Consider the following 26,474-nt stretch of genomic DNA (forward strand, 5'->3'; position numbering starts at 1 on the left):
GTGGACAGTTCAAATCCACCAGGCGCTCCTTGGAAACTCTGTGGGGCAGTTCTACTCTGTCCTGTAGGGTCGCTATGAGTCGGAATCGACTTAATGGCAACGGGTTTTAACGGCGTTTTATGGCAAAAAGGGTCGCTATGAGTCGGAATCGACTGGACGGCACTGGGAAAGAGAATAAGACTGGCAAAAACGGAGCCCTAGTGGTGCAGTGATTAAGAGCTCGGCTGCTAACCAAAAGGTCGGCAGTTCGAATCCACCAGCCGCTTCTCGGAAACCCTACGGGACAGTTCTACTCTCTCCTATAGGGACACTACGAATCGACTCTACGGCAACGGGTATGGCAAAAAGAGTTGGCGAGCAGCTTCTGAACCCATCCCTCTGAACCGTCCCATCGCTTCCCAAGTATCCCTTTCACGGCCTGCCCCAGCGGGGGGCGAACTTGGCCACAACCACTGGCCCACTGAACAGACTCCTGGGCTGGAGGAGAAGCCGACCCCAGCGACACCTTTCAGGGTAGTCTCGCCCGCAGAAATTAGGAGATCCCCTTTGCTCTCAGGGCTCCAAATTCAAGCGGTGTTTCAAAGTACCTCACCTGGCGCTCTCTTTGGTCCCACAGCGTCCGGCGCCGGAAAGCCGCCTCACTGATTCAAATAGCCGTGCCCCGCCCCGCGCATGCGCCATCCGAGGGACCCAAGCGGCGCCAAGGCAGAGCGGCGCGCTCTACTGAAACCTGATTGGTTGGGTTTCCGCTCTGAGGGGAGAGGCAGCACGCGCGCCAACGCTGACGTAGACCCAAGTACTGAGTGCGACCGGCCCCACCCGCCGCCCCTGATTGGCTGGTGTTTCCGGGGTTCTCCTAATGCTCGCATTCATAGTTTGGAGTAAAACGAAGCACTTAAGTGTCTTGATTCTTAAAATTAACGTGATAAGTTATAGTAATTATTTTGCCCGGATTGACCCCGAATGTCAGGATTTTGAAGCTGTAGGAAAATATGAAACTGCAAACTTCACAATAAAGTCTGCTTCTCCCATGCTAACTAGGTCTGTGACCTCTGAGGCAGTCGCTTTCCCTATGTGGAGATGAGGATTGGGAGGACAGAACGGTTGGGTCTGCCCTCCTTTACCGAGGATAGATGCGGATACTCTCCAAGGTTTGCGAGAAACGTGTGTCCCGAGTCAGATTTTGTGGTTCCTTGCAAGCAGCAGGCAATGAACAGAAAAATGGACCTTGAGTAATCAACTGACACTAAAGAAACCGGCTAAAACAGCAACAATGACTAAACTCGGTCCGTAATTTAATCTCTTATAGGGGTAGGAATCAGAGAGAAAAGATAGAAATTTAGCGACTTTCACTGAATTTGTCGATGGGTAAAACTGTAGGGGGAGAAATTTGCAACAGGGAGAGTGAAAAAACGGTAACAGATGTCTTTGATTTTGGAGCTTCTGTGGCGTGGTGGTTAAGAGTTTAGCTGCTAACCAAAAGGTCTGCAGTTGGAATCCACCAGCCTCCCCTAGGAAACCCTGTAGGCCAGTTCTACTCTAAGTTTTGACTTTTTTTTTCCACCAGAAACTGCTCTGTAGCATCGTATATTTGTCTTTTCTGGCTAGAAAAGGGTAGTCATTAACAAACCCATTACCTCGTGATTTAATAAAAAGATTGTGTGCTTCTTTGATTTGAATTTCAAAAGGTCTCATAGCTACAAATGGGTGAAAGGCCAAATTTCCAGCACTTTTTACTGTCAAGTCAGTAACCATTAGTACTTGGTCACTATGGAAACTTGCATTCATTAAGAAAAAAATATTTAACCTTCTGCAAAATCTCCAGTCCTCTGAACATTCTTTTTCTTCATATCCGACATACAGGGGAGACTGGTGCTCTTCTAATTTGCAAATTGTTTATTAAACCGTGAAACAATCAAATATTATTGTTTTGAGCTAACCCAAAGGTTTATTTTTAACAATTGTATCCAGCCTACTTTGAGCCACTTGTTTTTAGAAAGGAGAAATTCTCCCTGCATGCATATAGAATGACTGCTTGGAATAAACCTTGTGGTTCAATTTCCTTGAGTCGATTATTTTTAACAGGAGAGATGAAAAACTAAAGATTAAACTGATGTATTTGAAAAAGCCTACAGTAGAAATGACTGTTTACCACATCTTAAGATTTTCAGTTTTCAGAGTACTTTCATGTACTCTTAATCATGCATAAAAATTGAGACAATGTTGGCCATTCAAATATTTCAACAATAGCTGTTCTTCCTCATCTAATAAAACAAACTTTCTCTAGAGTCATTTTTCACGTTTTTAATCATGTCATAGATTCAAAGAAATGTAAATTGGAAGGGATTTTAAGGTTTCAACCTCCCTCCCCTCCGTTTTTGTAGATGATGAAACTGGGGCCCTGAGTGGTGAAATAACTTGTCTAATGTAATAAATTCGTGGCAGTGCAAGTGTAAGTTGTGCCACTTTGAGGACACATATATAGTGAGACAGCGGTTCACTTTAATGTACCTGCAATTTTTTCAGAAATTATTTCTCTACCTTCCCTTGGCATCACCTGATGAAACAGAACTCCTCAAACCTAGAAATTGTATTGCGATCCCAAATCCATGGCTTTTTTGTTTTATGTGATGACATGACAGAAGTGTAGGAAATGTAAATAAGATAAGAAAGTTAATAACCTTATTAGTATATTAGGCGATTATCTTCCCCTACTCTTTTCCTCCCTTACCCAGACTTAAAGAGAGTGAGAGACTGAATCCTTTGTTACAACTCTTTCTTTCCAGATTTTAAGTTTTTGTCCAGACAGTTTCCTCCAAATTTCAAAAATTTTTATTTTGAAAGAATAAGAGAAATAAAAGAGAGGTATCAATTACCAAGAACAATTGACATTGAAGAAAATACAGTAATTCATAATCTCCCCACACACACCCCCCCACCCATGTCCCCACCCCTGGCACACTAATATTAAAACCATCAAAGCACATCTAACAAGGAGAAGCAGCAGTATGTAACAAAGAAAGCAAATATTCATACTGCTCAATCCAACTAACCCTTATCAAACGTCCTTCCCCACCGGAACTCCCTCCACCGGAACAATAGAGAGGTGTAGAGGAGACAACCCTAGGGCTGAGCTGGAACTCTGCTTGCGCTAGGAAGTTTCAGTGAAGAATCAATAGAAGTAGTGAATCTGTTTGGCCAGGAAACACTTGATACAGTTCCTCTATCAAATTTCAGATGATTCAAGAGAACAGCTGGGGTTTGAGACTCACGGTTTTCTAGCAGGACTAATCCCTGCTCCCTCAACCACAACAGGGGAGTAGGTGTCAAATCCTGGTTAGCTGCTGAGAATAGTGGAAGTAAGGCCACCTTTGGCTTGAGAAAATTTGAAAAAGATGTATGATAACAAGTTTACTGCTTCAGTTTCAAACTTTAAGTAAAAGGGCTTAGTAGCTTGGGTTTGGACCAAGACAAGGAGAAACTTCTTAGTTTATCACGTAAAAAATTAGACTATCTCTTGACTGCATGTATCCCTTGTTTTAATTAAGCTCAATGTGGGGTATTTAAACTTTGAACAACCTGACGTAGAGCCTAATTAATTTTACATATAACTCAATGTCTCAAATTGAAGGAACTTTTTTCTAAAGTGGTGAGTTTAAGTTTTCAGCATAATCTGTCAAGGGACTTTCCCTCCATGGGAATATATCACTTACTTTACACCAGAAGTAATTAGGGCTCTCTTTGTAGGAGGTTTATCTTACTCTGCCTTTGCTGGAATCAATGTATAAAGGGAAGGATACCTGTGCAGGATTAGTTCAAGACCAGAGCCTTCTCATCCATCCATGCGTGCATACACACACAGTAGTTAAATACATATTCCCACACATCGTCTTACAATCACATGCTTGCTGGAGTCCATTTCACAAACACATTTCAACAGTAGCCATATACATTTACATGCAGCAAGATGTGAGAGTCGCCCCAGAGTGATTAAAGGTGATGCACATACATCTAGGTAGGGGAGGTCATTTTATGGTATAGATGTACACAAGCCAACATGGTCATTAACTTGCAGGTTATATTTTTCCCTTCCCCCCAAGATAGATAAATCAAGTGAGAAACACACACTGACATCTTCCTGGGTGTCATGGAGGCAACTGCCTGAAAGGTCCATTTTTGCACTTCCATTTTCCTATGACACCTTCATTTTGCCCTGGGGAGCCTTCTCATATAAAGAGGGCTGCTCCTCAGCATTCCCTGACAAGGGCTTCTTCTCAGAAGACCGGTCTTCAGGCTTGCGGGCAATCAGCAGGCGGCAGGTGAGCAGGATTCCAAACACCAGGGCATGAGCATAGCGTTTGAGAGGATCACCCACCAGCTGGTGAAAGAAGAGCACAGCTAACACCAGCAAGAGTAGGAAGAAGTTGGCCACATCCTTGGGACGCCCAGGCACAAGGGTCATGACGATGCCACAGGCCACCTCAAGAACTCCAATGCTTTTGCGGAGAAGAATGGAATTGATCCCCATTTTCTTCAGCAGAGGAAGGGCTCGCACATAGCTCTTGTAAGCACGTTTCTAGAATGGGAATGCCATGAGACAATCGCTGCATTAACCATGATATTTGAACATTAGAATGAAGAAAACACAATCAATATCCTTCTTCCCCACCATTCACCTTCCACACCAGCCAAGGGTGTTCACGTTTCTTGACTGTGCCCCCTAAACAAAAAAGCTTCATAACTAAAATAAGATAAAAGCAAGCAATCTCCTGAGACCCCTGTGACTTAAACCTTAGTAACAACACCAAAGGGAATAAGGCAGACAATTTGTTTGTATAGTTTAAATTTTTTTTTCTAATTATCATAAACAACTCTAAGAATTTACAAGGAAATTCACTGGGACCATTAAAAACTAGTGTTAGCCACATCCACATTTTCCAGTGCCTGCCTTCTCCAAACCTGGGTGCATATGAATACCAACCAAAATGAAACAGGCCGGACACAGTACAGAAAGCTTCACTAATTTGGACTTCCCTAATTTGGAATCTGTGATCATTCAGAAAAGAGCTGAGCTGAAGTTTACATTTGTGGGATCTATCAAAAAAAAGTTTTAAGTGTTTGCTAAGCAAATACAAAAATAAAAATGTATGCAAATATTAGCCCCTTATATATATATTTTTTAACATAATAAGAAAAAATCATTCTCATATTCATTGACGTAAATCCCCAGACCTCTACAAGATACTACCCTGGTTAGGCTAGTTCAAGTCCATTAATTTTAATTCAAGAAATATTTATTGAACACCTACTATGTGTTATGCGTTGCAGATACAGAGGTGAATAAGACAGGGTCAAGAAGCTCTTGGTCTAGTGGGGGGAAACAGACACGTAAACAACGTTATAAGGCAGTGTTATATAACAGAGGTATGCACAAGGTCTAATGATAGTCCAAAGGAAGACACCATAGGATAAAGGTGCAAGTTACTGGATATATTACAAAGTAAAAGAATTATATTGCATTTAGAGTCATAGATAAATCATATTTTTCACTATTTCAGATTGGCCAGATCCTCATTTTGAAGCAAACTGATGAGATTTTAACAAGTCTTGTTGGGTTGTTCGACTGCTTTATTTTCATTAAGTATCCATTCACTCATTCAATATTTATTAAGTGCCTCCTCGTGGTAGGCACTGTACTAGGTGCTCTGCATACAGATGTCAACTGTTCAAAGGCTCTGCCTTCCTGAAGCTTGAAGTTTATGAGGGGAAGAACTGATAGTAAATGTAAGTGCAAAAAAAGTGTTATGGGTGCTAGATAAAATTATGTACTGGGTACAGTGGAGGCACACCAGAGGAAGTGTGATCAAATCTCCCTAGATGAAGGCTGAGAAAAATCTGGAGTGGAATCTGAAAAGATAAACAGGTGTTTGCAAGATCAATAAGGGAGGGAAGGACATTGCAGGCAGAAGCAGCTGGATGAGCAAAGGTCCTAAAGCACAAAATAGACTGGTGTCTTGACAACACTGCCACAGTTCAGCATAGGATGAGAAGGGTGAGACGTTAGACAGGAGAGGTAGATATGAATCAGATTACAGAGAACTATATATGCTGTGCTATCGAGTTGGACTTTATCCTCTAAGCAAGGGGAAGCAACATAATAAATTCGCTTTTTAGGAAGTTTCCTCTGGAAATAGTGTGGAGGATGGATTGGGAGAGGCATGCCTAGAAGCAAGGAGACTAGGTGAGAGACCTGGACTAGAGTAATCACGGTGAGGATAAAGGGAAGGGGACAGAGTTAAGGATACAATGAATACGAAATCAATAGAACTTGGCATTTTGTTGGATGTAGGCACTGAGGGGAAGGAAGGAGTCAAGAAAGATTCTCTCAGGTGTTTAGTTTGGGTGCCTGGGCAGATGGCTGTTACCGTTCTCCACGTCTGGGAATGCAGCAGAGGTTGAGGGGCAGGAGCAAAGGGGAATAAGAAATTTAATTTTGTTTTTTTTAGAGTTGAAGTATCCACAAGACCTCTAAATTGAGATGTCTGGTGGTCCGCTTAGAAAGAGAGGTCTGGGCTAAAGATACAGAATGCATAGTCATCAGTATATAATATGGGAGTGGACAAGATTGCCAGGGTGAGTATTACAGTGAGAAAAATTGTGCGACAGAACATTTAAGCAATGAAGAGAGGAAAAAGGAGTCCACAAAGCAGACAGAACAAAATAGGAGGAAAACCAGGAGAGGTAGGGCCATGCAGGCTAGGAAGAGTTTCAAGAAGAGAATAGTCAAAAGCACCATATGCAAGACAAGAATTATAAGAATCAGGCAGAAAGCCAACTCGCCCTCCCAGAGCATCTGGCGCTTAGAATAGAGTTCTACAAATTCTAGATTTGGAACAAACATTAAGTCATTTTTTTTCTCACTCCTGGACAAGTGAATGCACCTCTATTTCATGGATTATCAGGAGTAGCACAAGATAATCCTCTCTGATAACTGTTAAAAGTGTTCTAGTGAAAAAAGCACAGGTTTTAGATTCAAACAGACTTGATTTCAAATCCCAGCTCAACCACTTTTCCAGTTGGGTGTCCATGGGCAAATCATTTAAAGTCTCTGAAACTCGTTTCCTGAGCAGGGCAGGGACTTGAGTGAGGTGAGTGAGGCTACTTGCCTTGGGTGCAAAATTTAAGGGGATGCCAAAAAAAACTCATTAATCATAAATAATATCCATGATGAACAAAACTTTAAATAAAGGCTGGATCCGCCCCCAACACTTGCAGGATCCTGCTTCACTCTCCCCTCCTGCCTTTCCCTAATCTCAGCCCTGTTGGATCCCGACTTAATTTAAAATTTCACCTCCCCTTAATCCCTACACTGTTCCTGAGCACATAGGAAATACAAAGTGTTAGTCATTCTTCCTCCCTCTTCCCATTTTAGGGTAAAATTATGGATTTTCAGAGTGAAATTTGGAGAAAGGTTGACCAGTAGGTGGAGTGTAGCCCTGAGGCTTAACTGAACCAGATTCATGCAGAGCTGAGCTGAGGGTTAGGACACCTGGTGATGGAGAGAAGCCTGCCCCTTTCCTCTCAGTGTTAACCTAGATACAACCTGCCAGCTTTCCCCCCTTCCCCCTCCCCAACTCTCGCACTCTGGTGACGGTAGCAGGGAGACATTAGGGAAAGTTATCTAGACCCAAGAGACCTCCTTAATACTTTTAAGTAAGGACCATTTCTAATTAACAACACAAACCTTCCCATGAGGCGATTCCTAAGTGTAAGCTTCTCACATGATGAACACAGGACGCAAGATGAGTTTCTTGCAGTCATTTCTGAGCCAAGATTTCCAGATGCTGGCTGCTTTGCTTCTGGAAATGTTCCTTTTTTTGGCTAGGGCTAACACCCATCAAGAAGCCCTGGTGGTGCTGTCGGTTAAGGGCTCAGCTGCTAACTGAAAGGTAGGCAGTTTTAAACCACCAGCCACTCCGCAGGAGAATGCTGCGGCAGTCTGCTTCCATAAAGATTTACAGCTTCTGTCCAATAGCATCTCTATGAGTCAGAATCTACTCAAAGGCAGAGTTTTAACCACTCATCATTCAAGAATAGATTCTTATCTATACTACAGTGGAATCTGTAGCCCTAAGGCCAAATTCTAGGTCCTTATTAAATTAAGTTCTTATGACTTCGGTGGTGTTTTTTCTCTCCATTTGGTATAACTGCATATTACTTGTTCTCAGTTGTTTAGCTAACCTCTAAAACTGCAGCTATGGATATTTTTATACAGCTGTAGCCTCTTTCTTTCCTCCATTTCTCAAGAGGAAACTGCATGTGGATAAGACATTTCATCAAATCTTTAGTTCTAAGCTCGGTGGGTACAGATGGCATCTCTTCTCCAAGATTCCAGACAGTGAATATTTAGTTTGTCAGAGATGGGGTTAAGCTTGGGTGGGTCTTGACATTATAGGAAGCCCTTTATTTTTTTCCCCCCTTGGAGCAGAATGGGGACTTCAAAAGAATTCTACTATTGCCAAACCCTATCATTAAGCTTGGTCTAAAAATAAATAAATAAACCATTGCTGTCGAGTTGATTCCAACTCATAGCTACCCTATAGGACAAGTAGAACTGCTCCATAGGATTTCCAAGAGTGGCTGATGGATTCAAACTGCTGACCTTTTGATTAGCAACTGAGCTCTCAACCACTGTGCCACCAGGGCTCCAAGCTTGGTTCTGACATATCTATTGAGACTATAGTAACTAGGTCTCTAAAGACCTTAATTGTACTGATCGTGAGTAAAGACAGTTGACTGACTGACTCCCAAAAGGCTCTTGCATTTCACATTGTTAAGTCTGTTTCCTTTCCATTGCAATGACCCAGACCCTGCACCATAGTTTCCTTATAGGGGAAGGAACCAGGAAAGAGAAAGGTTCAGCCAAATGTTCCAAACCCCTTCAACCAAAGGCAATCATCGCAGCAGTATTCTCGGACTGGGACTCTTAAAATAAGCTAAATGCCAATTTTAGTTTTACCCCTAAGTTGCTGGGAGAAAGTTACTAATAGCTTATTACCTCAGTTTCTCTTTGTGTAAATTAAAAGTACATTTTGGAGAACCAAAGAAGCATAGCATCATAGCATGAACCGAGTGTCACAAAAACATTTTATCATTAAGGAACCACACAATTAGAAATCCATATGTTTGCAAGTCACAGCAATTATTTTAATGATAATAGTGATGAATCAAGCAGGTCCCTTCTTGTGGTATGAGGGATGTGATTCAGATGTGAGTCTTGTTATTTATTCCTCACAACATCCCAGGGTCCATGATATCATATCAGTGACATTAAACGTGAACAGCTCCAAATCATATAACGATATTCACCTTCAGTTACAATAAATAACTGACCCAAGTCAGCCAACAGGACAAAATGGGAACAGAGGGCAAGTAGTTAGGTCCATTATGTCCACTAGCTCACATATATCAAATAGGTAAGAGAAAAAATAATCTGGTTAATATGCTGTATAATTCTATTTATGTAAAATTCAAAAATAGGCAAAACTAACCTATGATATTAGAAGTCAGGATAGTAATTACCCTGGGGGTGACGAGGGGTGTTTCTGGGGTGCTGATCATGTTCTGTTTCTTGATATAAGTGCTGGTTACACAGGAATAACTCTGAAAATTCATTGAGCTATATATTTATATCATGTGCACGTGTCAATATGTGTGTTTATACTTCAATAAAATTTATAGAGATAAAAAAATAAAAGCAGAAGTGGGCACTAAGAAATGCATATTTTGACTAAAAAAACTCAATCTACATAAGTGCTGGAAAATTTATTGACTTAAGTGTGATTTTCCTGAATCTTCGTAGGAAAAAAAATGAAAACCACATGTCAATCATAGATCCTTTTTTTTTTAATGCAATAGAAGCCATAGAATATTTAATTGTCAAATATTCACGTGAATGATAGACACCTTTTAAGGAATTCTACGTTTCACTGGGATATAATGCCCACCTAAAGAGGACGTTATCAAGCCTGGTTTTACTAACTGAAGTGGCTCTTTCCCAGATTGCATCTTAGGGCAGGAGAGTCTGACTTCTACTGACAATTGAAGGTTGCTCTGAAACAAACACAGCTGTTGGCCAAACTGAGACTACAAGCTCTCTGGCATAAGCCCCAACCCCCAACGTATACTTTTGCTTGTGATGGCTAACTGTGTGAACTAAGCAAAATCACTTCACATCTCAAGGTCTCAATTTCCTTTCTGAGGGGATAACATACTGTTCCACCTCTGAGAGCAAGCAGTTCTAAGCATCATTGAATTACTCTCTTATTACTTAGTTGGAAAGCAATAAGTATCAGTGATTGAAAGCAAGAAAAATCATCTATGAACATTAAATAAATTGCCCAAACATCAGGGGTGTTTCCCAGGGGTATACAAACAAGAGGGCATTTAACTACAGGTAAACAAATCAATCAAATCAACAAACCTTTACTATGTGCCATGAGGAGATGCAAAGAAGCAGAGACTTTTCCAGTTGTCCTCAGGGCCAAAATCGTTGTGACAGGATTTTGGTGTTTTCTCACCATTTCGTATGTGACCCCCTGTGCTTACAGGATGAAACCACTGCTACAAAGAGTATGAATACCACATTTAGAGTAACCCAGCCATTCCTATGTTTCCAGTCACTGCAAAGAAAACTACTTAGTAGCACTGGCGCTGTCTCCCAATTTCAAGTAAATTCATGATGACGTTTAGCTAAGGGAGTGGTTTGTCATGATGAGTTCACATGGGATTTAGAGTACTGTACTCTAAAAAAAAATTTTTTTTAACTCTATAATGACACTTGCCAGATCTGGAGGAAATATGGGGCAACGCATGTCAAATAGGCTATCCAGAGATGTTTCTGGAAGTTCTCCACAGGATCCACTGTGCTAATTCCACAGCAGCAAGTGAAGATTCTTCAGTATTATCTGATTCCATAAAAGTCTATTCACCAGGGGTCATGAGAATAGCATCTTGCTCTCCTAAATGCCTGAGTTCATTCTCTTTAGCTAGACATTCAAATTAGGCAGGAAACCATCACAGAAAACAGAATCAATTATCATCATCACCTCACCAAGAGCATTTCTTGAACACCGACTATATGCATACACTGTACCAGATGCTTTCACATGTTATCTCAGTTAATATTCATAACAACCATCTGAGGTAAGTATTGTTATCCACATTTTACAGATGAGGAAACTGAAACACTAAGAGTGCCAGGACTCAAACATGAGGATGTATGACTCCAAAGCCTGTGCTCTTTCTACTAAACTTCCCTGACTTCCCCACTAGAGACAGGAAAGAAATATATAGTCATTTGGCTGGTTGGTTTTCAGCAACAATTCTCCATAGAGGAGATCACATGTAAGCATAACACTAATGTTTCTAGAACAAGAAAAAAAAAAAAAGTCAGAAAAGCAAAAAAAAAAAATCTAAATTTGAAAAATCGGTTTCAAAGTAAGACAAAACTCCCAAACTGTGGATTGGTGTAGTTGAATTGGTACAGAAAAGGAGCAAGAATGTTCCAGCTATTTTCAAGAATCAATTGCGCGTTCTGCCATCCAGAAAAACAGTTGAAACCATTAATCATTCCTCTACTTGGAATACTGAGTCACGGGACTTGGTGTTTAACTCTGCCCCAACAGCTTACCCTATAACCTAGGGTAAGTCATTAAACTTACTCTGTTTCAGTTTATCCATCAGTAAGATAAGAATAACTAATCAAAAGAATCTACCTCAGAGAGATGTTTTAAAAGAAAAACTAACCTTAAAACAACCACAGCAATAACACTTTGACATCTTATAAGAAAAGCCACTGCAGTCAATACATGACTAACCCCATCAATGCAGAGGAATCAGTCCTAAATAGAAAACAGAAGGTCTCAGATAATCATCCAAGCTGATCTAGGGTTGGGGTTCTGAGGGGTCTGTGGCCCCCTTCTAGAAGCAAAAAGACAAAATAAAAGGCTCCTGAAGTGCATAATCAAGAACCAGCCAAAGAAATCTAAAGGGTGGTAAGCAGCCAAAACAATGCTACAATGGCTCATTCATTCACCCATCCATTCAACAAATATATATTGAGCACCTTCTTTGTACTAGAGCTGCATTTCCTCCCTTTCCTATGGATTCAGGAATAAGGCTGAATCAAGCCCAGGAATATGTAGTGTGGCCAATTCCAGCCTGTGTCCCAGTGCACAATGTAGGAGGGGATCCTGGAAAAGGGCCGTCTGAAAATTCTCTTCAAGCCTTATGTCACTGTGACATCTACCTTCCCAGTTGGATATAGTCCTTCCATTCCCTCCAGATGCCCTGGAGCACAGAAGCATGTACACACACACACACAATGGTTCTATACTGGTGTACTAGATTTCATTTATTTAAATATGTCCCTTTATATGATATGAAATTTTCATATTTGTTTCTTCTGCCTTTCCTGAGTCTATAATAGATAGCTTCACTCCTGAGGAAAAAGCCTACTATAAACCCATTTGTAGCCAGTCCTCTTCTGAGTTCCTGCCAAGCAGCTAGGAAGCTTCCCCATGACTCCATTTTAGTTGGATTACCTGCAGAGCCTAACACTGTCCTTAGGATGCAGCTTGGGGAGCCTCTAAAGCAGTTGAGCAGGGTCTGGGGGGCAGGGAGTATAAGGAAGCAGGATACTCTGTCCCTAAGGAAAGGGAAAGCTAAAAAATACCTAAGGTGCACACACACACACAAATATATAAGCACATGTATACATGAGAAGTAAGCAAGAGCATATTTATTCATTTATAATCTGTCTATAATATTCAACTACTACCACAGATTAAAAATATAGTGGCATTACCCTCCACCTTGTCTCCCTGCCCCCACCCTCTTCACACACTTTGGTGGCTTCTGTTGCCCCACCCTCCACTCCCCTCCCCAATGCTGGCTGCCTTGAATACTCATTTTGACCTGATTTCAATTCCATCTGGTCAAACATGCTGGGAGGAGGGGAGGGAAGAAGGAGAAGCACATTAGGATTTGCCACTGAGGATAGAGCTGGGTCCCTGAATCCCAGCCACCCTCCCCTACCCCCGGGTGATCCTGTGGTGAGGGAAACATAGAAAGCAGCAGCTCAAACCCTTAGACAGAAGCCAGAGCTGCCTGCTAACGTTTTCTAAGCATCTACAATTTGCCAGTCTCTGTCCATTTGCAGCTCACTTTGAGGGTCCCTGGAAGGCTCCACAGTGGACACCAGGAGAGCTATCTATTCCTCTCAATGTGTGGGGCTATTCCTCCCTGCTTGGACCCAGCGGGAGTCCCTCTTGCCTCTTCTCACTCTCCTTCTGTTCTTCACCTAAGCTCCTTTCCTTCTTGACCTTGAGAGTCCAGTCACGGGCTCCCTCCCATTACTGGCAGTCAGGCAAGGCAGTGAGAACCAGGTTCCCTTGAGCTGGAGCAGGGAAATGAAGAGACAAAGTGACAGGGAGAGGCGAGAGACAGAAAGTGCTGGAAACATCCCTTGCCATCTCCTAGTACTCCAAAGCATAAGAGCAAGTCCTCATCACGCCCAACTGAGGCAAGCAGCCCAGCCCCCAGTTCCCAGAGGAAATGTTTTGGCCAGTCACCTTTGGTGATTCCAACCATGCAAAGGGGAAAACCTGCAGAGGGGCTGGCCCTGGGCATCTACAGGAGGCAAGGTGGGGATTACAGGCTGGTTTGCAGGAGAGAAAAGGCAGACCTTGCAAGTTAGCCAAAAAAAAAAAAAATTCCAGCCCTCCCTTGAGAGACGGGTATGAGAAAGCAGGCAGGCACGCGGCGACCTTTATTTGGGCCAATACTGCTTTGTCTTAAGGATACACATACATACCCAGGCAGCTAGGGAAATACTATCAGCTCTACGTGAGGATAAGGAACACCTAGCCAGCCCCTAAAAACTGCAGGGTTTTGTAGTCCTGTCTCCAGCTTTTTCCCTCCTTCCCCTTTGTTCTTTCCCAACATAAACTCTCCAGCTTGTTAAACTCTTAGCTCCAAGGGAAGGAATCCGACTTGCAGACTCGTTGTCCGGACTTTGGGCGTGTGCTGGAAGAAAGGAAGGGCTCTCTCTTGCCAATGACAGGTGCTACACAAGTCTCAGCCTTCTGGTTTACTGGGGATGGGGTAAGGAGGGGGTCCTCGCTAGGCGGCCCCTCCCCCAACTGGCGTTCAGTGGCTCCAGAACAGTTGCTCCTGGCATAGCCCACAAATGCAATCGCTCTTACCCAGCTGCTCCCGCAAGCGGCAAAGTTGTTGGGGAGGAGGGAGCGGTCTGGGGTAGGGAGTAAGGGTTAAGGGAATGGGACCGTAGAACGAGAAGAAAAAAAGGGGAGAGGTGCTCGCAATCCTTTGGGGGTGCGCCTCTCATCACCCATTTGCCTTACTTACCATCTCATTGTAGGCATCCTTGCTGAGCCTAGGGGTCAACTTGATAGTCCCCATGAAAACAAAGAAGAGTCCCAGGGCCACTGAGAGGGCCACGATAGTTACGGTTCTGGGGGATGCCATGGGGTCACCAAGGCAGGTCCCAACTAACCCTCTGCTTTGCGCACCCCGTCTGCCTGAGGTGCGGGCAGTTAGCACAGAGAGAAGGAAAGGAACGCTGCGGAAGCAGCAGGCAGCTAGAATGACAAAGGGAGAGGAGGGAGCTCCAGAGAAAAATTGAGAGATCGAGATTCAACCTCTCACTACAACAATCGCTGGGTCCTAATGCCCTACCCTTGCTGCTCACTGGCCAAAAGCAAAGTCTCGAAGTTAAATGAAGCCCTAAACTGAGGCGGAAAGTTCAAATCTTAAATGGGGAGAAGGTAGGTTATACTTCGAATTCAGTCGCTGAGCGGTCTCTGAAATGAAGAATTAAGTAAGACCTTTCCACCACTTCACACCCCAGGTGCACTTTGTCTCCCGTCCCTCCCATCATCCTTTCGTTATGCACTCCGTTTTCCGCCTCTCCCTTTATCGCCCCATCTTCTTTTTCCTAGAAGCTTTTGTCTTCAGAGAGTTATTGGTTTCTGAAGTTGGAAGCATTGGAGGATAAAGCTGCAAAATTGTCAGTCTTGAATGCTGCCCAAGAAGGCTTTATCTTCCGCTTCCTCAAAAACCTCTAAAGGCTCCCGTTACTCCAGAGTTCTTATTTAGTGATTCAAGGCCGTCCACATTTTGACCCTTCTGTCTTTGAATGCAAACCCTGGTGGCTAGTGGTTAAGAGCTACGGCTCCTATCTAAAAGGTCAGCGGTTTGAATCCAACTGGCGCTCCTTGGAAACCCTATTGGGCAGTTCTACTCTGTCCTATAGGGTCGTTAAGAGCCGGAATCGACTCCACAGCAAAGGGTTGGGTTTGGTTTGGTTTTGTCTTTGGATAGTCCCTAGGTGGCACAAAGGGTTGGCCCTAGACTACTAACTCAAAGATTGGTGGTTCAAACCCACCCAGCAGTGCCACAGAAGAAAGGCCTGGCGGTCTGCTTAAGTAAAAAGATTAAAGCCAAGAAAACCTCCTGGAGCAGTTCTACTCTGTAACACATATGGTTGCCATGAGTTAGGATCTACTGGACAGCAAAGGGTTTTGTTTTTGCTCCTGTCTTCTAACACCTCCTACTGTCATATGCCACTCTTCATCTACTATTTACTCATGGCCCTATACAACTTGAGCTTTCCCACTCCCCTAATCTTTGGTCATGTCCTTTTCCCACTCCATCACTCTTTATCCTTTTCTTTAATGTCACCTTCTCCATAAAGCCTTTCTGGGTTCATTCCCAGCTGGGTATGATTTCTCCCTCCTTTAATTTTCTCTAATAATAGCCAACACTCATTGACTGTTTACTAGGTGCCAGACACTGTCCTTTACACACGTTAACTCATTTGATCTTTACCGCAACACTGTGAGTCTTATGCCCGTTTTATGGATGGAGATATCGAGGCACAGGGAGTTAAATAAATTGCCCAAGATTATACTGCTAGTAAACAGAGGGTAAGCATTTAATCTAGGTAGTCGTTTCTAGAACCCAGGCTCTTGAATATTGGTCTACTGCCTCTCCTATTATATTCTGTACCATTAGCATGACACTGGACTCAAACATACTAATGATCATGAAGATGGCACAGCACTGGGCAACATTTCTTTCTGTTATACATAAGGTCACCATGAGTTGGAGCTGCCACGATGGCAGCTAACAACAACAACAGTATGACATTTACTTGATACTGCTTAGCTCTGTAATACACACAGACACACACACACTCATAATTTTTTGGGAGTCAGTGTTGATTAGGGAGATAGAACAGTCAAACCCAGAAGGTCCAGAGCTGGAATCCCAACTCTGCCACTGTGTGAGCTTGGAAAGTCACTCAACTTCTCTGAACCTCCATTTCCACATTTATAAACTGTGGACAAAAATCTTGTGTCAAAGGGTTTGTCATGGATTGAATTATGTCCCCCCAAAAATGTGTGTATCAACTTGGGTAGGCCATGATTCCCAGTATTGTGTGGTTGTCCTTCATTGTGTGATTGTAATTTCATGTTGAGAGGATTAGGGTGGAATTGCAACAGCACCCTCACTCAGGTCACCTCCCTGATCCCAGGTAAAGGGAGTTTCCCTGGGATATGGCCCGCACCACCTTTTATCTCTCAAGAGATAAAAGGAAAAGGGAGCAAGCAGAGAGTTGGGGACCTCATACCACCAAGAAAGCAGCACCAGGAGCAGAACATGTCCTTTGGACGCGGGGTCTCTACGCCTGAGAAACTCCTCAACCAGGGGAAGATCGAAGACAAGGACCTTCCTCCAGAGCTGACAGAGAGAAAAAACCTTCCCCTAGAACCAGCGCCCTGAATTTGAACTTGTAACTACTAGACTGTGAGAAAATAATTTTTCTCTTTGTTAAAGCCATCCACTTGTGGTATTTCTGTTATGGCAGCACTGGATAACTAAGACAGGGTTGTTTTAAAAATTCCATGTATCTAAAGTGTCTCACATATCATAAGAGCTCAATGGAGATAGTTCTCTCTTCTTGCTCCTTCTACCTTTCTGATGCACTCCACAATTAGATTAGATTATACACATTTAAAAGATAGGGGCCACTTCTATTATCCCCCATAGTACCTAGCACAATACCTTGGTGCACCAGATTCTAATTAATCTCTGTTGGGGAAAAAACAATAGATAAATTAAAATGCAAATACCTCTGGGAGTGGTAATACTTTAAGATTTAGCAGTCATTTACATCTTATGGGGAAAGAATCAGAATCTTTTCTGATTATACAACCTATAAATCACTGAGTGCCAACAATGTGGGTACAACTGACTTAGGCACTGTCAGAATGTTGTTGTCGGTTGTGGTCCAATTTATTCCGACTCGTTGTTATTGTTCTTAGGTGCCCTTGAGTCGCTTCTGACTCATAGGGACCCTATGTACAACAGAATGAAACACTGCTCGGTTCTGCGCCATCCTTACAACCCTTCTTATGCTTGAGCCCATTGTTGTAGCCACTGTGTCAATCCACCTCACTGAGGGTCTTCCCCTTTTCCGCTGACCCGGTACTTTGCCAAGCATGATGTCCTTCTCCAGGGACTGATCCCTCCTGACAACATGTCCAAAGTATGTAAGACACAGTCTCTCCATCCTTGCTTCTAAGGAGCCTTCTGGTTGTACTTCTTCCAAGACAGAATTTTCTTCTTTTGGCAGTCCATGGTATATTCAATATACTTCGCCAAAACCACAATTCAAAGGCGTCAATTCTTATTCTGTCTTCCTTATTCATTGTCCAGCTTTCACATGCATATGAGGCGATTGAAAACACCATGGCTTGGGTCAGGTGCACCTTAGTCTTCAAGGTGACATCTTTGCTCTTCAACACTTTAAAGAGGCCCTTTGCAGCAGATTTGCCCAATGCAATGCGTCTTTTGATTTCTTGACAGCTGCTTCCATGGGTGTTGATTGTGGATCCAAGTAAAATGAAATCCTTGACAACTTCAGTCTTTTTTCCCTTTATCATGATGTTGTTCGTTGGTCCACTCGTGAGGATTTTTGTTTTCTTTATGTTGAGGTGCCATCCATACTAAAGGCTGTGGTCTTTGATCTTCATCAGTAAGTGCTTCAAGCCCTCTTCACTTTCAGCAAGCAAGGTTGTGTCATCTGCATAATGCAGGTTCTTAATGAGTCTTCCTCCAATCCTGATGCCCCGTTCTTCTTCTTATAGTCCAGCTTCTCGGATTATTTGCTCAGCATACAGATTGAATAGGTATGGTGAAAGGATACCACCCTGACATACACCTTTCTTGACTTTAAACCAATCAGTATTCCCTTTTTCTCTCCGAACAACTGCCTCTTGATCTATGTAAAGGTTCCTCATGAGCACAATTAAGTGTTCCGGAATTCCCATTCTTCGCAATGATTCTGACTCATAAACCAAAAAAACCAAACCCAGTGCCGTTGAGTCGATTCCCACTCCTAGTGACTCTATAGGACAGAGTAGAACTGCCCCATAGAGTTTTCAAGGAGCGCCTGGTGGATTCCAACTGCCGACCCATAAATCAGAATAAATTAACCGCTCCATAGGGTTTTCAAGTCTGTGACCTTTTAGAAGCAGATCACCAGGCGTATCTTTGGAGGCACCTCTGGGTGGGTTCAAACTGCCAACTTTTTGGCTAGTAGTTGAGTGCTTAACCGTTTGTGCCACCCAGAGACTCCTACTGTAGGAAAACACAAATTAATCGTAGACCCCACTCCCAATGGGTTTGTAGCATTGTAAAGAGTAGGGTTTGTTAGAGAGGAGGGAATTTCTTTCTCATATACATAAAAGACCGGAAAGAATACACCAAAATGAAATGTTTATAATTTGTTTTCCAAATATTCTATATTGAATATGGCAGTAAAATGAGCACTTAGGAAAGCCCATTCACATACACACACACACACACGTATACACATACATACATGTTTTTTTAAGCTGCATATACTTGCATTCTTTATCTATTACAGGAGTCCCCGAGTGGCACGAATGGTTGTGCTTAGCTACTAACCCCGAAAGGTTGGAGGTTCTTGTCTATCCAGAGGTGCCTCAGAAGAAATGCCTGGCAATCTACTTCTGCAAAATTAGCCATTGAAAGCCCTATGGAGCACAATTCTACTCTGACACACGTGGGGTCACCATAAGTGGGAAAAGACTCGATGGCAACTGGTTATATTTTAAAGAAATATATATAAAATATTTTCCTTTAAAATTGTATGATAATGTAAATAATACGTATTAATTATAAAAATGTGTAAAATACTGAAAAATATAAAGAAAAAATAACTCATGATCCCATCATGCAGAGATAAATACTGTTAATATTTTGATGTATTTCTGACCTTTTTCTTAAATGTCTCTACATAAGAAATGTATGTAAATTAATTTTTCAAAATTCGATCCTACTTTATAGTTAGTTTTACATGCTGCTTTTTCCCCCCACTTATTTGTTAGTATTTTTCATGTCATTAGATTATGTTAAAAAAAAAAAACAACTTTTTAAAATGGTGGTATAATACTTCAGCAACTTTCAAATGTACCAAAACCAAAAACCAAACCCACTGCCATCGAGTCAATTCTGACTCATAGCGACCTTATAGAACAGGGTAGAGCTGCCCCATAGAGTTTCCAAGGAGTGCCTGTTGGATTCAAACTGCCGACGTCCTGGTTAGCAGCCATAGCACTTAACCACTATGCCACCAGGGTTTCCTTAAATGTACTTGAAATCATTTAATTATTCTCCTATTGCTACATATTGACGCTGTTTCCATTTTTTTTTCAATTCTACAAATAAAGATGTGATGCACATATTTGTATGTAAATCTTTGTCTGAGTCTCTGAATTTTTCCTTAGGATAAATTCCTAGAAGTTGAATGAGTCAAAATTAGGAACTTTCTTTTCTCTTTGTACACACACACACACGTGTGCATTTTTTAATAATAGCTAACATTTATTTTTTTTTATCACTTACCATATACCAGACAGTATACTAAGTGACTGGCATGCATTGTGAGATTAGTACCAAACCTGTTGCTGTCAAGTCGATTCGAACTCATAGCTACCCTGTAGGACACGTTAGAACTGCCCCATAGGGTTTCCAAGGAACAAACGGTGAATTGGAACAGCCGACTTTTTGGTTAACAACTGTAACTCCTAACTGTTAGTTTTCCCTACTTTATGAAATGAGGAAACCAAGCAAGAAATGGAGTACAGAGTAGGGTTGCCACCTATGGGGTATTCAACTTGAACCTGTGTTACTTCTAAATTTGCTGCTGCTGCTGCTTATTCAATTCATTTTAAAACACATGAATGTTTAAAAGATTCTTGATACATATTACCACAGTGCTTTCCAGAAAGAAAATTTACCTTCCCATCAGCAGTGTAGGAGAGTGTAGGCATCAACATATCAGACCTGCACTGGGAATTTCAGTGTGTTTTTCATCTTCACTGATTTTATACATTAAAATTTTGTATTTCATTGATTATTCATGTGCTCGAACATATTTAGTATATTTATTGGCCATATGTATATCTTCTGCTAAATATCCTTTTTCATTTTGAGTATTGGTATTTTAAAATTAATTCATAAGAACTCCTTATATCATAATGATATGAATCACTTATTTCCATACTTGTCATAAATATTTTTCCCAGTTTGTGTTTGCCAATAAATTTGATGGAGTCAAATCTAGCAATAGCTTTGCGATTTCTTCCATTGCTTATAAAGTTCTTCCCAATCTCAAAATTAAACATTTACCTATATTTTCTTAAAGGTCTTTTATGCTTTCATTTCTTTTTTACATTCCACACTGTTGACTAATCACTGCTTTGTGATGCTTTATTTATTGTATATTTGATTCTTATATTTTTACTAGGTTAGTTGAAGGCTTTCTGTTCTGTCTCCACTAATTTATTTGTTTGATTCCTATAAGGTCACTATGAGTTGGAATTGATTCGACAGCAACGGATTTGTTTTTTTTTTATGACAGTACTACAATGTTTTGAATATTATAACTTAGGTATGCATTTTAATATCCGATAAGCTTACTCTGTCTTCATTATTACTCTTTTTAAAATGTTACTTATTTTGTTGTTATTGTTGAGAATATACACAGCAAAACATACATCAATTCAGCAGCTTCTACATATACAATTCAGTTACATTGGTTACATTCTTTGAGTTGTACAGCCATTCTCACCCTCCTTTTTGAGTTGTTCATCCCCCATTAACAGAAACTCACTGCTCCCTAAGGTTCTTATCTAATCTTTCGAGTTGCCGTTGTCAATTTGATCCCGTATAGATAGTTCTTAAAAGAGCCTAATGCTCAAGGTATTTTTTACCAGTTAAGCTAAATTATTGTTTGGTTTTAAGAAGACTTCAGGGGATATTTTTGGTTTAAGGTTTAAAGATTATCTCAGGATAATATTTTCAGGGGTTCATCCACCCTTCATGATTCCAGAAAGTCTGGAATCCAGGAGAATTTTTAATTTGTTCTGCATTTTCCTCTTTGATCAGGATTTTCCTCTTTTGATCAAAATGTTTAGTAATGGTAGCTGGGCATCATCCAGTTCTTCTGGTCTCATGGCAAAGGAGGTAGTTGTTCATGGAGGCAATTAGCCACACATACCATGTCTTTGTCCTATTCCTGACTCTCCTTTTTCCTCTGTTGCTCCAGGGGAATAAAACGAATTATTGCGCCTTGGGTGGCCTCCTTGAAAGCTTTTTAAGATCCCAGGCACCATGCAATGAACTAGGAGGTAGAACTGAAGCACTAAACATGTTACTAGGGCAATTAACTGAGATATTCCATGAAACCATGACACCAAACCTCCAAACCAAGGAACCAAATACCATGAGGCATTTGGTTGTACATAAGTAGCCTCAGTAGCTGCTCTTTTTATTGTCATTGTTGTAAATATATTTATCACACTACTTTTGCCAATCCAACTTTTTATAGGTGTACAGCTTCCTGACAGCCTACACTTAATGCAATTTTTCTATCACCATTAACCACCACCACCCCCAACCCATGGTAACCACTAATAAACTTTTATCTCTATACATTTGCGTATGTTTGTCTTTTCATATAAGTGAGGTCATACAATATTTGTCCTTTTGTGATTTACTTATTTCACTCAGCATGTCTTGAGGCCCCATCCATATTTGTAGCATGTATCAAGGCTTCATTTCTCCTACTGACTGAGTAGAATTCCATTGTATGTATGTGCCACATTTTGTTTATCCATTCATCTGTTGATGGGCATTTAGGTTGTTTTCACCTTTTAGCTATTGTGAATAGCGCTGCAGTGAACATTGGTGTACAAGTCTGTTTGAGTCTCTGCTTTCAAGTCTTTTGGGTATATACCTGGGAGTGGAATCGCTGGGTCATATACAGGGTCGCTATGAGTTGGAATCGGCTCTAGGGCAGTGGGTTTGATGGTGGTTCTATTTTTACTTTTTTGAGGAACTCCCACACTGTTTTCCACAATGGCTGTGTCATTTTTCATTCCCACCAGCAATGGACAAGGGTTTCAATTTTCCCACATCCTCACCAGCATTTATTATTTTCTGTTTTTGTATTTTTTTATATCTTAACTCTCCTAGTGGGAGTGAAATGGTATCTCATTGTGGTTTTGGTTTGCATCTCTCCGATGGCTAAAGAAGTTGAGAATCTTTTCATGTGTTTAGTGGCCATTTGAATGTCGTCTTTGGTGAAATGTCTATTCAAGTCCTTTGCTCACTTTCTGATTGGGTTATTTGTCTTTTTGTTGTTAAGTTGTCAAAGTTTTATATATATATTGGTTATTAGATTCTTATGGGATATATGGTTTCCAAAAATATTCTCCCAGTCGGTAGCTCATATTTTCCCTTTTTTGGTAAAGTCTTTTGATGAACAAATGTTTTTAATTTTTGTGAGGTCCCATTTATTTATTTTTTCTTTTGCTATATGTACATGTGTGTTTTTTGTTTGTTTTTAGATAATCCATTGTTGAAAGCTAGGCTCAATAGTGTTGACCCTGCATTTTCGTCTAAGAATTTTATGATTTTAGTTTTCACATTTAGGTCTTTATCCATTCTGAATTTGTTTTTGGTACGGTTATTATTACTCCTTTTCCAAAAAATTCTTTGCCATTCTTCCCTACTTATCCTTTTAGATGAACTTTAGAATCACTTTATTAAGTTAAAATAACTTTGAATTTTGACTAGGATTGAATTAAACATGTAATTAACTTTTTAAAATTGATATCTTAGGAAATATAGCTTTCCCATCCAGGGATATGGCATCTAAATCCATTTATTTAAATCCTAGATGCTGAAAGATGCACAAGTACTCTTGTTTTCTTTGTATAGATCCTATGCATTTCTTCTTAGGGTTATTCCTAAGGATTTTATGCTATATTTTTGTAGAGAATGGATTTTTCTCCCCCATTATATCTTCTAACTGGTTGTTGCTGGCTTATAGGAAAACTATTCATTGATATTTAATCACTTTTCTGAACTCTCATTAAATCTTGGAGTGTTTTGATTAATTCTCTTGGGGGTTCTCTGGATAGACAATCAAATCAACTGCAAGTAATAATTATTTTTGTCTTCTTTCCAATAGTTATACTTTATTTTGTTTCCACATCTTATTGTGTTAGGTACAAGCCCACTTCTAACATTTGCCTGGCTTGGGGCAAGAGTACAAATGGAGGCCCACTTACCACCTGTCAAGGAACCATGAATTGAAAGAGTACAAATGGAGGCCCACTTACCACCTGTCAAGGAACCAAGAAAAGAGAGGCTTGTTACTATTGGGAAACTATCATTGTTGTGGAAGAATGTATTGCTATTGAGAGAGGAAAGATTTGACAGTTCAATTTGTCTTTTCTCTTACTAAGCACTTCTGCTGCTTCCATTCTCTCTGCACTTGGAAGCAGTGTCTGTCTCTGACATCAGCAATAGCATAATTCATAAAACTTCATGGGATTTGCCTTTTGTTTAAGCATTCTCCTTAAGTTTGAGTGATGTTAATCATAAGAACAAGAATGTTTAGGGTTATGTATTGTGTCAACATTGAGCAGTGGATCCTGAATGACACAAGTGCCTGTGCCTTCTTCTTCTTTTAATAATTTTTATTGTGTTTTAAGTGAAAGTTTACAAATCAAGTCAGTTTCTCACACAAAAACCCATATACACCTTGGCCTGCACCCTCTTTACTAAATTTATTGCTGTGTATTTGCGATATGAGGGTTTCTCTAAAACATGAAGCCCAGGACAGGGGCCTCTCTGGCACCTGTTTACTCAGACTACTACTAAACACTTTTAAACCACAATCACCTACTTTTGGAGCCCAGGTTGCACAGTGGTTAAGAGCTTGGCTGCTAACTAAAAGGTCAGCAGGTTGAACACACCAGCCCCCCCCCCCTTGGAAACCCTATGGGGCAGTTCTACTCTGTCCTGTAGGGTCGCTATGAGTCAGAACCAACTCAACAGCAACAAGTTTTTTTTTTTTGGAGCCTACTTTTGTCCTTGTCTTTTGTGAGAATGCTTGTAGTTAATAGAGAGCTTTCATTTACTCAGGGCTTAAAACCAGCTGCCGTTGAGTCAACTCCAGTTCAAGGTGACCCCATGTGTGTCAGAGTAGACCCGTGCTCCATAGAGTTTTCCCAGGCTGATTTTTCAGAAGTAGGCTGCCAGGCTTTTCTTCCTGGGTGCCTCTGGATGGACTTGAACCTACAACCTTTAAATTGTTAGATGAGCAAGTTAACCATTTACACCACATCGAAGGCTTACCATGTGTCAATTGCAATTCTAATTGATTTACATGTATAATCTCATTCCTTACAGCAACCCCTTAAAGTAGGAATTATTATTATTAGATTTAATTGATTAAAGAACTTACTGCACCAGGGCTCCAAAAGTAGGTCACATGTGTATAAATTTCAGAGCTGGGATTTGAAACCCAGTGTTATAGACTGAATTGTGTCCCTTCCCCCCCTTCAAATATATGTTGGAATCCTAACCAGTATATGTGAATGTATTCTCCTTTGGGAGTAGGGTTTTCTTTGTCATGTTGATAGGGCCATACCAGTGTAGGGTGTGTCCTAAACCTAATCACTGCTTTGTTATAAAAAGTAGATTTAACAAGGAAGGAAGCACAAGCAGCTGAAGATAGACGCTATGTGAAGACTGCCAAGGAACGGAGGAATGATGGGGCTACAGAAGCTGAAAGAGACAAGAATCTTCCCCCAGAGCCAACAGAGAGAGTCTTTTGTCCTGTCACAGTGGTCCCAATTGAAAAATCTTGAGATCCATAGCAGAGTACAATACTCACAGCTCCGATAGGATCACAGCCTCTGTAGGCTAAAGGGGGATGCCTTAATTTTATCACTAGCTACTATTTTTTTTTTCTACTATTTGGTGAGCACTCACTCTGTGGTAGGCATTGTATAATTTCAGTGCATTACATACATCAGTTCATCCAGTCCTTGTGACAGCCCCGGGAAATAGGTTCAATGGGTCCTGTTACTATGCCAATTTTTATAAATGGAGAGACTGAAACTAAGAGAAGTTAAATCATTTACCTAAGATCATCTTCTCGTAAGTAGTAGAGCTAGAAATGGATTCTGCATAACAGCAAACCTATTCTTTTGATTACTGTTAATGGTTCTTAATCTTGGCTTCACATTAGAATCACTTGGAATTTTTTTTTAAATTTAAGTATTTCATTGTGTTTTCGGTGAAAGTTTACACAGCAAATTAGGTTCTCATTTAATGATTTATATGCAATTTGTTCAGTGACAATGGTTACATTTTTCACAGTGTGTCAACTTTCTCATTACTTCCGTTCTGGTCATTCCGTTTCCAGTAATCTGGTTTCTCTGCCCCCCACCCCCTTAACTTCTTGTCTTTACTTTTGAGCAAATGTTAACCATTTGGTCTCATATAGATGACTTTTTAAAAGAACAAGCACAGTACTCACAGATGATATTGCTTATTTTATGAGCCAATCTGTTATTTCGCTAAAAGATGACCTCATAAAATAGCTTTGGTTCAAGGTTTAAAGACTATCTCCCGGTGATAGTCTTGGGAAGTCCTCCAGTCTCAAGTGGCCCAGTAAATCTGGACTTTTTAAGAATTTGAGTCCTGTTGCACATTTTGTCCTATTCTATCAGGATCCATCTATTTTGTTCTGGATCAGAACAGTCAGTAGTGGTAGCTGGGCACCATCTAGTTCTTCTGGTCTCAGGGTGGATGAGGTTGTGGTTCGTGTCGACTATTATTAGTCTCCTGGACTAATTTCTTCTGAGTCTTTGGTTTTCTTCTTTGTCTTTTACTCCGGATGCATAGAGACCAATAGCTGTATCTTAGATGGCCTGTTGCAAGCTTTTAAGATCCCAGATGCTACTCAAACCAGGATGTAGAACATAAACTTTACATAC

At 41.0% G+C, this 26,474-nt stretch overlaps 2 protein-coding genes across 2 annotated transcripts in view; both read right to left on the bottom strand.

Moving 5' to 3' along the window:
* Nucleotides 1–655, bottom strand: part of CENPI (centromere protein I) — an 89,708-nt gene extending 89,053 nt beyond the window's left edge. The window contains exon 1 of the mRNA XM_049872711.1: nt 593–655. The gene's annotated coding sequence lies outside the window, so the exon portion shown is untranslated. The remainder of the gene's footprint in view (nt 1–592) is intronic.
* Nucleotides 656–3,623: 2,968 nt separating this feature from the next.
* On the bottom strand, nt 3,624–14,641 carry TMEM35A (transmembrane protein 35A). Its single transcript, XM_049872322.1, has 2 exons — nt 14,431–14,641; nt 3,624–4,576 (listed from the first exon to the last, which is right to left on the bottom strand). The coding sequence occupies exons 1-2, from the start codon at nt 14,548–14,550 to the stop codon at nt 4,193–4,195; spliced, it is 504 nt and encodes a 167-aa protein (XP_049728279.1). The 5' UTR covers nt 14,551–14,641; the 3' UTR covers nt 3,624–4,192.
* Nucleotides 14,642–26,474: the final 11,833 nt, after the last annotated feature.

This window comes from Elephas maximus, chromosome X (genome assembly GCF_024166365.1).
Source record: "Elephas maximus indicus isolate mEleMax1 chromosome X, mEleMax1 primary haplotype, whole genome shotgun sequence".
Classification (NCBI taxonomy): Eukaryota; Metazoa; Chordata; class Mammalia; order Proboscidea; family Elephantidae; genus Elephas; species Elephas maximus.